Here is an 11,272-nt window from a genome sequence, read left to right as displayed (position 1 = left end):
TAAATTTTTTTTTTTTTTTTTTTTTTTTTGCAAAATGATATTGTTGACTTAGATGGTTTTTGGTAAATAAGATTAACTCAAACTTTAACCTTAGTTCATTATTTCTTAGTCTTGTTGTTCAATCACTGTCAAGTTTCTGTCGTCCGGGAAAGGGATACTAGGTGCAAGAGTTGCACGATGTTGAGCTGCTAAAAAAATTAATGGCCAACCGTGTAAAATTGCTTCAATCAAGCATGTTATTTTTAAAATCTGGTCAAATCTTAGCTTGTTGGTGGAGCTGGGGATCACATTTTACTAGCTGCTAAAAGACATAGAGTGTAGCTGAGGTCCTAACCACACTCAGTCAGTAAGGTAAAAAGTTACTTTCAGAGTGGAAAATCTTGTCTGATTGGTGGAGGGAACAGCCACACTTGCAAGCAATTGTATACTTGCTTTGAAAGTTAGTCTTCCATTCAATAAAGAGCTTTTCTCTGATTCATGTAATACCATAATCTTTACCGAAGAAAAGAGAACTTGAAAAACAAAAAATACTGCTTCCCCACACTTGAGGCCCTTGTCTGATTGAGTGGACTGCTTAGTCAACATTGTCATTAGAAACATTTTGACCATTTCTCTTTCTTTGTCTTTTTTCTCTCCCTCACTCAGCTGTGAGTGTGTCTGAGATTTGGGTGGGAAGCTGTTAGTAGATATGTGGGAAAGGTACAGATTTCAGCATGTTTCCTGTCCAATAGTATCAGAAACTTCACAGTTGGTTCAGTCTTTCTGCAATGTATGTACTTGTAGTGTACATCATATGAATATGTTATATATCCCATGATGATCGTGAACTGGCAGGGATCAAACTTCCAGCCAGTATAAAACACGAGGGCCCCTTTCGGACAAGGTTTCTTAGGTTCCATTTTTCCTCTAATATTAAGGGGTTGTAGAGTGTTACTAAACAATATTATTGTTTCCTTTGTCCTTTTGAACGACCTTAGGAATTTTTGTACAAACTTCAAAGTAAAGGAGAGAATAGTTCCTAATGAACAACTACTATTGCTACTCAATATCATATTTTGATTGAGGGTGTGATTAAGATGACTTGGTAAGATGAAAATTGTTTTCGTCCATTAGAAGCACTTCTCAAACTTGCCATGATATTTTGTTAGATGTTCGGCTTAAATTATGGATTTGTAGTGTAAAAAGGAATAGATTATAGAAGTACAAGTTTGTGGATTCTTTAGGAACTTATAATTGTGAAGACGCATACCGAATTACCAAACTAGTAGCTTGAACAAGTGAGTCACTCAACATATCAAACATATGCTCAACCGCTTAACTTAAGAGTTATACAAAGAACCAATTATCCTAAACGTATAATATGGTATGATACCTAAAATCCCATACCAAAATGAGCGACCCAATAAGGAGATTTTTATTTCATCAAAAGCAAACATCAAATGACATAGGCGGAAATTTGACCGATCTTCTTTCCTTTTCTTTCCTCTATAGCTTAAAACTTAAAAGAATGAATATCGTATAGAATAATATATGTTTTTTTAAAAAGTACTTGGACTGATCCATTATATTCAAAAGTGAAAATAATTTGATGGGGAAAGACAATTGTGTTAGGAAGGATGATGGAGTGAGCAAAGGAAGAAAAAGAAGAAAAAAGCCAAAAAGAAAAATGAAGAGAGACAGGGGATGATAGATGACAAGTTGTGGGTCAAAGTGCGCATGGGTTAGTGCCACCATCCCCTGCATCCTACCCCTCCTATTGCTCCTCTTGTCAATTCAGGCTTTCCTTTTTTTAAAAGAAGGAAGAATTTATTAGAGAGATTGCAAAAATAAACAAATAAATGAATGAATGAATGAATGGGTAGCTTTTCAATGAACCCCATTAAAGCAACCTCAATATATGTTTTTGTTGAATGGTATTTGGTGATGCTCTTTCCCTCGATTCAAATTCTTGTGGTGGGTGTCCTATAAAGTATTGGATAGAGCTCCAAAATGTACATTATTGGAGCCTTTTTTGGGTTCTATAATTTGGTGATTTTTTTGGGCAGAGAGAGAGGAAAATGCCCAAAACATCTTTATAGTGTTTGTCCTATTTTAGATGCTTGTTTTCTTGGTTTTCTTTCTATTCCTTCGTGTTCATCCAATAGTGTTCATCATTCAAATAGTTTTTCTTCTTTTTTTTTCTCTTTTATACCATTTCCTTTGCGCCATCCTTTTATTTCCTTTTTCGCGTCTACTTCGAAAAAGGATATGAGAAAATTATTGGTGGATAAAGATTTGAATTATTTATGACATGATAATAGTTTTGTGTTACAAAAGTTTTGAAATACTTTCATTTCGTGACTATAATAAAAATGTTGTCTTGTGTTATTTCTCATTAATGAAAGAAATATTTGAGCACATTTTCATTCACTATTCTTTGTGGTAAAAGGATGTTCTTTCATATTAATAGCGTTCAAGGAGTCTAAGTACTTTTCAAAAAGGGTGGACGATTGGTTCTCGAAAATACTCGATGGCTGACCTTTTAGTAGAAAGGAAAAGATTTTCGAAGATGTGAAATCTTTAGAAAGAAAGAAATCATCGACTCTTCGAAGATAAGTTTTCTTCTTCTCCTTTACTTTACATACATCACATATTGTACTTCTAGGTGACTCTTGTGTATAACTATAGTCTTTCGATGGTTATTAGCAATGGAAGGACTTGTCCTTAATAGTTCTTTGGGCAGGGTTGGCTCTACTCATACCCGAGTTAAAATGAGAGACATCAAACTTTAAGCACATTGAGGTCTCAATTTACTTCCTTTGAATAATTGATGTTTCATGAGATTGAACCATTATGTTGCTTTTCTATGCCTATCGTTTTCTTACTTCAATTATACACACGAATAGATTAACTCATTGGGTAACATCTTGAACTTTATATAATTTTTAAATGTACGAGAATATGATGCTAAGAAGTGCCGTTAAGGGAGTTAAGGGAGTGGTAGTGCATTTTTAATTTGGATTAAGACAATCACTTGAGCCTTCTTTTTGGCTCACCAAAATTTGGATTAAAATCCTAATCCACTATCATAATTTGAGGATAACCACAATAATATTAGGCAACCTTTTGACAAGATAGCTACCACTCATCATATTGCCCTACTTTTTTCTTTCTTCTTCTTCTCTTCCTTGCCCATGCTAATAAGCAATCCTTCAGAGGCATAATTCTCTCATTGACATGAGATTTCAATAATACTCCATTTTAGTCCTTAGTCTTTGAGATTACAGACCCATAAATGACGTAATGCAATTCAATTCAATCTACCATTTAAGAACTACAAGGTATTACACTTCGATATTAATTATGGTCTAGCTTGGCTTGGAAACATTTCTTTCAAGTCTTTGGGATTTAACATCAAAGTCGCTTTGGTAGATTCTCTCTTTCGTGCGTTAAGCATATATTGAATTTCCTAAAGTTATTAAAGCAACTACCTTCATTAAATCCCTTTTCATGCTTTTTAGTTTCCCAAACCTAATTCAAGTCTAATCGTGTCACTACAATCACGAAATATTTCTGCTCTATGATAAAAGTGTGAAAAAATCTTTATTGGTGATCATTACACAGCCCTTGCACTCTTGCACTCTCCTCCAGTGAGACAAGAATTATAGGCAAGAAGCTATAAAGAGATGCATAATGAGACAAGAATCATAGGCAAGAAGCTATAAGGAGATGCAAAAGATAAAGCTAACTAGTTAAATCTACTTGAAAATTTACCTACGAATGCAAAGTGAATTCTAGAGTTGGACTATCCTCTTCAAGCAAGTGCATATAATAGTTTCGTTTTGCACATTCATACGTTTACTTTCTATAATGCACATATGTCAACACGAGCATAGCTTTTCCATAGTTGCCATGTCCATCCCTAGAAGTCGAGAGATAAAAAGGATAAAAGAAAGATTCTTCAATGTTGAGACAAGTAATAATAAAAACATTTTGAAAATTTTGTCCATAATCATCAAACTTTGTTAATGTAATATATCTATATTTAATGAGTTTCTTAGGCATAGTTAAGGCCTCTCTATGTACCTCTCATGATTAATCATCTCATGACAACTTTTTATATGTTTAAAACAAAAAATTATTATAAAAATCAAAAAACAGAGGAAAAAAACTATAGCAAACAACTCCATAACCAACACAGCTACAAATATCACATATGTTCAGCATCTTAAGCCTGGAAAGAATACTTCAAACCAACCTTTATCAGAAAGGGCAAAATTGCAGAGGCGTAGTAAACACTACAATAATTTCAAATCCAATTTCCAATTCAGAAGAAAGAGTTTCACTGAACCGAATGAATCATTCAATCAAAACTTGGGTGGAAGGGGAACCTGGATAAGAAGAATATGGTAACAAATATGGTTCTCAACGATAATAACAAAAGTACCAATCACAGATTCACAAATCACAAGTGAGAAGAGAGAATAATCCTGATCCAGAACATGAGGATAAATCATGGAAGTTGTTACTACAGCTCATCCTTAAATGTCAGTCTTTATCGTATTCTGGCAGCAGCAAACATCATATAGACCATGAATGAAATGCAGGCACAACTCAACCTATATCGCGTTCTAGTAGCAGAAAACATCAGATAGACCATGAAGGAAATGCAGGCACAACACACCCTCAGTTTAATGTCGTAGTCTATATTGCATTCTAGCAGCAGCAAACAGCATACAAACCATGAAAGAAATACAGGCACACAACTCATCGGGTTAATGTCATAGTCTATATCGTGTTCGAGAAGCAGCAAACATCATATAGATCATGAAGGAAATGCAGGCTTTTTTTAGTAGCTACATCAATTAATCAATGGATATTATGATAAGGCATAAAAGTAAATGACGATCAATGTATCTACTGCTCAAGTTATCCGAGATTCAACTCATAAGAAACTAAAAAACACCAGAATAATATTTCATAAGACAATTTCTGAGAGATTTCAAAGAAGGGAAGAATAAGATAACACCCAAGTAAATGTAACAATAGCTAACACCAGAATTCAGAAGTCTGTGACTTCGGAAGATTGTTTGATAAAAGAAATGCTCCTATAAAATTATTTTAAACAAAAAACCTAAAATAATTCCAAAGAAAAAAAATGTATGATCCACACCACACCACTTAATAATCATTCTTGTAGAAATAAAATGACTACCCTTTTGGGCAGTCACTCAATTTTGTTAGGTATAGGTGCTTTTTTTCTAGTATTCAAAGCTCTTTTTCTTGGGGGCGTATATGATACCTGGGCTCAGGGGAGAGATGTAAGGAAAATTACCTAACTTGACCTAGTCGGATGGAGTAGATAACTTACTATTTAAAAATCTAAGTTAAAAAAATCCCTACCCAAACCTTGCTGAGATACTTCTTTTCTCAAAAAAGAAGATTTCATTTAATAGAATCCCGATTCTGAACCAATATCATGAATGATTAGAAGTGTCCACTAAACGTTTCTTCATACATAAACAAAATTTTCACACGTAGCCAAGCACCGTGAAAATGATTTTATTTGACAAAGCACTTCACAAATTGGACTAATCTTAAGCTATTAGGAGAGAAAACACTCCCAAACAAAATCAAAAGGCCAAAGCATATCCACTAAGATTTCTATGTCCAATAACCGGATGAGTAAGTATTAATAACCAGAACACGAGGACAGAAGCATCATCCTTCCCACGCCTATTAAGCAAACTTACAAGAATTATTTTGACCCAAAATCAAGCAATTGCGCCACACAAAAGTTTACGCCAGGAGTTTCCTATTTTAACAAGTTTACCAACGGATACCCAAGCATATAAATATACAAATTTAATACATCACAAGTAAACAGTTTCAAAGCTCAGCACTTAGTATGCTTTGTCTCAAACTTTATAATTCCTAAATTGAATTCAACAAGGTAAGATAGTATAGTTTCCCCCTACTATTAGCGACTAAAACTTACCAAGCATTTGAATAACAATGGATACCTGTGAAGACAATTTGAGCGTATCAACAGCAATGCTAGTTGTTCCGGGAGGAAAACTTTTAAAAGAAATCTTACCCCAAAACCTTTACAAATGCAATATCGTAACCAACTTTCTTCATCTAAAAGTGACGCTATTCACAGGTTGCATTTCACAGATTGGACTAATGTTAAGCTATTAGTTCAAAATTGTACCTGACCCGCAAATCCGTTTGCAGGCCACCACCCGCCCTCTGACTCTTCCTGCGCTCATAATCTGGATCATCGGTTGGCAACTCATATCGACAAACAGGACATGTGTTTCGAATATTCAGCCACGGCAGAATGCAATCATCATGGTAATAGTGAGCACAGGGGAGCTTCCTCACCTTTTCCTCCATTGAAAATTTATCCTTACAAACGGCACAGGCAACGAGTTCCTCTGTCAGCAGATTCTCTGTTTTTAACTCAACCAGAGGAAGGTTCTCCACAGAACTCTTGGCCGCTGGAGGACTACCCTTCAAAGCATTCTCATTTTCAACGAATTGTCCAAAAAGGGTATCGTATTCTCCTGCATACATGTAATCATCCTGGTCCGCTATGTACGCCTCAGCATCGTTATCCCGTTCCCAGTTCGTATTCCTTACGATATTGTTCATTACCAATAGGATTTCCCATCGACCCGCTTCTTCACCCGATTCTTCTTCGTTGGAAAAACCCGATGCAAGAGACAATTCCTCAGCTCCATCTACCACTGCGCTCAAATTATCCCTTTCGTCCACCCGTTCCTCGACCTCCTCCCATTCAAAATCCTCGTACGGAATCCTCTGGCCCTGAAAACAAAAGCTGAAGCTATCCGAGAGAGGATTCGGATTTTCAACCCAATTAGCATCATTCTCGCCATCATCCCCTGTCACGAGTTGCAGAGCACCAATCATCCCGTTATCAGACTCCGAGTCCGAATCCACATCAACAATCCGAAGGCCACTAGTAGTCGAATCCGCAACTGGCATGCTCACATCCACCTCCGAAACCCGGCTATCAGATTCCATAGCGAAAGCCGACCACAGCTCCTCAATATAGTGAGATTCAATCTCACCGGTATCTTCAAATCCCGAAATGCCCAAGTCGTTAGCAGAATGCGTAAATGGGTCTGGCCCAGAATCCAGACCTCGATCGTAATCGCTGAAAGCGTGCAAATGATCGGTGAAGCGACGATTCTCAAAAAGATCAGTCACGAAGCAACTAACATCACGCTCGGACTCGGAATCCGCGTCGGAAAACCAATCGGTGTCGAAAGGGAAGGAATCGTCGGCAGATGTGACGATGGAGGAGATGGTGGCAAAGGGGTTGAAATCCATGGTGTTGGGGAGATCGTCGCGGCGGAGGGATGGGACAGACGGCACCGGAGAAGGAGAATCGGAGTGGGTTTGATCAGGAAGAGCCACGTTAGGTTGAAGATTAAGTTTAGGAATTGAGAGAAAATCCATAGAAATTTTGGGGGAAATGACGTTCGAGGATTTTGACCAAGTCACCGTTTTATATCCCTTCTTTCCATTCTCAATAAACTCAAATTCAGAAATTTATTTGTTTATTATTTTTTAAGGAAAAAAAAAAGATTTTTTTATTAAACATACCTTCAGAAGTTGCATTAATATCTTAATTTTTTTTAAAATCACTTTTAATTAATACATTTTAACATTTTAAAATTTTTTAAAAATACTACTATATATAATATATATATATATATATATATTTATACGTATAATTTAAAGATATAATATAAGATTTCTATTTGTTTTATTAAGTAGTGCCGCTTGCAAATGTGCGGGCACAGCTCCATGGCAGAGGCAAGTGAAGCCTAAGTTCAAACGTCCAAGGCCCGCCAAAGCATGAGTACCATTGTTGATGGCTTTTCTTTCTCGCTTTTGGTCTGTAAGAACTTTATATCTCCCATTGGAAACGTCGAGCAAGTTTCTGCAATTATGTGCAGCTTCAACTTTCACTGCGACCCAAGCAATCCCACCCACCAGGAAGACTTTCTCTCATATTTTTCAGGAATGCTCGAACCGGAGAGCTCTGAAACCAGGAAAAGAAGCTCATGCTCACATGATTCTATCTGGGTTTGAGCCCACTGTCTTTGTAACTAATTGTTTAATTCAATTGTATGTTAAATGTTGCGTTCTGGAGTATGCATTTAAGGTGTTTGAGAAAATGCCGCAGAGGGACATTGTGTCTTGGAACACCATGATTTTTGGCTGCGCAGGGGGTGGAATGATGGAAGTTGCGCAGGCGTTGTTTGATTCCATGCCTCATCATGGTGATGTGGTTTCATGGAATTCTTTGATTTCTGGGTACTTGCAAAATGGTGACATACATAAGTCAATTGCTGTCTTTTTGAAAATGAGAGAAATGGGAGTTTTGTTAGACCAAACTACCCTGGCGGTTTCTTTAAAAGTCTGCTCCATGTTGGAAGACCACGTTCTGGGAAGTCAGATTCATGGTATTGCAGTCCAAATGGGTTTTGATTATGATGTTGTGACAGGAAGTGCTCTAGTAGATATGTATGCCAAGTGTAACAAACTAGAGGATTCACTTAGTGTTTTCTCTGAATTGCCAGATAAGAATTGGATTTCATGGAGTGCTGCAATTGCAGGCTGTGTTCAAAATGATCAGTTGATTAGGGGCCTTAAACTATTCAAAGAGATGCAGAGAAGGGGAATTGGGGTGAGTCAATCTACTTATGCTAGTGTCTTCAGGTCTTGTGCAGGATTATCTGCATCTAGATTAGGTACTCAGTTGCATTGCCATGCATTGAAGGCTGACTTTGGATCTGACGTTGTTGTAGGAACTGCTACTATGGATATGTATGCTAAGTGTGACAACATGTCTGATGCCCACAAGCTGTTTAGCTTGTTACCAGGCCATAACTTGCAATCTTACAACGCCATGATAATCGGGTATGCTCGAAATCAGCAAGGGTTTCAAGCTTTAAAGCTATTTCTTCAGTTGCAGAAGACTGGTTTCATTTTTGATGAAATATCTCTTTCTGGTGCATTGAGTGCAGCTGCAGTGATCAAAGTGCTCTCTGAGGGGGTTCAGCTACATGGATTAGCCATTAAGTCTAATTTTTCATCAAATATCTGTGTTGCAAATGCCATACTGGATATGTATGGCAAATGTGGAGCCTTAGTTGAAGCTTCTTGCATGTTTGATGAAATGGAAATAAGGGATGCGGTGTCTTGGAATGCTATCATTACAGCTTGTGAACAGAATGAAAGCGACCGGGAAACGCTCTCACATTTTGCTACAATGCTACGTACAAAGATGGAACCTGATGAGTTCACATATGGCAGTGTTTTAAAAGCTTGTGCAGGTCAGCAAGCTTTCAACACTGGCATGGAGGTTCATGGAAGAATTATCAAATCTGGAATGGGTCTGGACATGTTTGTAGGAAGTGCCCTCGTTGATATGTACTGCAAATGTGGAATGATGGAAGAGGCAGAAAAGATCCATTACCGGCTGGAAGAACAAACAATGGTCTCATGGAATGCAATCATTTCAGGATTTTCACTTCAAAAGAAAAGTGAAGATTCACAAAGATTTTTCTCTCATTTGTTGGAAATGGGTGTAGAACCTGACAATTTTACTTATGCAACCGTTCTGGACGCCTGTGCTAACTTGGCTACTGTTGGACTGGGAAAGCAAATCCATGCACAAATTATCAAGCTGGAATTGCAATCAGATGTGTATATTACAAGCACTCTTGTTGACATGTACTCAAAATGTGGAAATATGCACGATTCTCTACTTATGTTTCAGAAAGCTCCCAAGAGGGATTCTGTCACATGGAATGCCATGATCTGTGGATGTGCTCACCACGGTCTAGGGGAAGAGGCCCTTGAGATTTTTGAACATATGCTCCTTGAGAATATGAAACCAAACCATGCAACTTTTGTTTCGGTTCTTCGAGCTTGTTCACATGTGGGAAATGCTGAGAAGGGCCAATGTTATTTTCACAAAATGGCAAGTATCTATGGTTTAGACCCCCAACTCGAGCACTACTCGTGTATGGTGGATATTCTAGGGAGATCAGGCCAAGTAGAGGAGGCATTAAAGCTCATACAGGACATGCCATTTGAAGCAGATGCAATTATATGGAGAACTCTGCTTAGCATCTGCAAAATCCAGGGGAATGTAGAAGTTGCAGAGAAGGCAGCTGGTTCACTTTTGCAATTGGAGCCAGAAGACTCGGCTGCTTACACCCTTCTATCAAATATCTATGCTGATGCAGGCATGTGGCAACAAGTTTCAAAGATGAGACAAACAATGAGATATCACAATTTGAAAAAGGAGCCAGGTTGCAGCTGGATTGAGGTTAAGGATGAAGTGCATACATTTCTTGTTTGTGAGAAAGCACATCCAAAATGCAAACAGATCTACGAGCTGCTTGATGTGCTGATTTGTGATATGAGAAGAGCTGGGTATGCGCCTGATACAGGCACCATACAGGTTGAAGGGATTGAAGAAAATGGGCATCGGGAGGTCAAATCCTACGGCTTTTCTTAGTGTCAGTGTTGAGAATGATGGGCATTGGATTGGATTGTTAACTAGGACATCAGAAGTATTTTTTTTCTTTAGGTGGAAAGAAGACTCTTGAAGTATTGGCACAAACAATCCCACATGCACAATGGAGTTATGAGCTCCCAAACAAATGATAGGATGAACTAGCTGGGCTTCTTACAAACTCTTGATGGTAACCTTGCGTACTATTGTGCATTAACCCAAACCAAAATAGTTGATATAAAATTCAATGTTAATTCTTTATTGTTTAATTTGAGGCCATCGAGTTCAAATGCAGTGTGTAGTAGTTTTTCTCTTTTTAATTTTTTAAGTTTTTTAATTTAAGAAAATCTCAATAAGTTTGAGATTTTGTGACTTTGAGTAACTTATGGATTTCTTATTCGATGATCATGATCATGTTACTTCCCAAAAATAAAAAATCTTGATCAATGGAGGAACAATATTACCGTTATTGCTCAATAAGATGCCAAAAGTTGATTAACTTATTCCATAAAATAAATAACGAGTGAAAATTCTTTGATACCATAGATTTCTACTTCATAGCGATATCCTTTGATTAAAACAATTGACTAAATCCCGTGAAATCATACAGAAAATTAATGGTGACTAGAACAGGATCATGCATCGAGTCTCGAGTTTAGTTCATTCATTTCAACTCATGAACGGAGGATGCATTTGTTAGTGTTGTGTCCAAGAATGATGTATATACCC

General features: G+C 37.3%; 2 protein-coding genes and 1 long non-coding RNA gene across 6 annotated transcripts in view; 2 read left to right on the top strand and 1 right to left on the bottom strand.

The window, feature by feature from the left end:
* The window catches only part of LOC111488997, an 8,225-nt gene extending 5,392 nt beyond the window's left edge, over window positions 1-2,833 (top strand). The window contains exon 2 of the long non-coding RNA XR_002719308.1: window positions 2,429-2,833. This is a non-coding gene — a long non-coding RNA (uncharacterized LOC111488997). The remainder of the gene's footprint in view (window positions 1-2,428) is intronic.
* A 730-nt stretch (window positions 2,834-3,563) lies between these two features.
* Window positions 3,564-7,498, bottom strand: LOC111488995. 4 transcript variants are annotated; one of them, XM_023136985.1, is made up of 2 exons: window positions 6,194-7,498; window positions 3,564-3,900 (listed from the first exon to the last, which is right to left on the bottom strand). In XM_023136985.1, exons 1-2 carry the CDS (start codon window positions 7,465-7,467, stop codon window positions 3,861-3,863), a joined length of 1,314 nt encoding a protein of 437 aa, XP_022992753.1. In that variant the 5' UTR covers window positions 7,468-7,498; the 3' UTR covers window positions 3,564-3,860. The 4 variants fall into 4 exon arrangements, with proteins under 4 accessions (XP_022992753.1, XP_022992754.1, XP_022992752.1 ...); XM_023136986.1 differs by lacking the exon at window positions 3,564-3,900 and adding an exon at window positions 4,272-4,370; XM_023136984.1 differs by lacking the exon at window positions 3,564-3,900 and adding an exon at window positions 5,820-6,084.
* A 300-nt stretch (window positions 7,499-7,798) lies between these two features.
* LOC111488994 (pentatricopeptide repeat-containing protein At3g02330, mitochondrial) lies at window positions 7,799-10,837 on the top strand. The gene has a single exon (XM_023136983.1). It carries the CDS (start codon window positions 7,886-7,888, stop codon window positions 10,544-10,546), a length of 2,661 nt encoding a protein of 886 aa, XP_022992751.1. The 5' UTR covers window positions 7,799-7,885; the 3' UTR covers window positions 10,547-10,837.
* Window positions 10,838-11,272: the final 435 nt, after the last annotated feature.

The sequence above is a fragment of the Cucurbita maxima genome, unplaced genomic scaffold (assembly GCF_002738345.1).
Source record: "Cucurbita maxima cultivar Rimu unplaced genomic scaffold, Cmax_1.0 Cma_Scf00014, whole genome shotgun sequence".
NCBI classification, from domain to species: Eukaryota; Viridiplantae; Streptophyta; class Magnoliopsida; order Cucurbitales; family Cucurbitaceae; genus Cucurbita; species Cucurbita maxima.
Note: the sequence above shows the minus strand (reverse complement) of the source record. Positions and strands in the feature narration are given on the sequence as shown.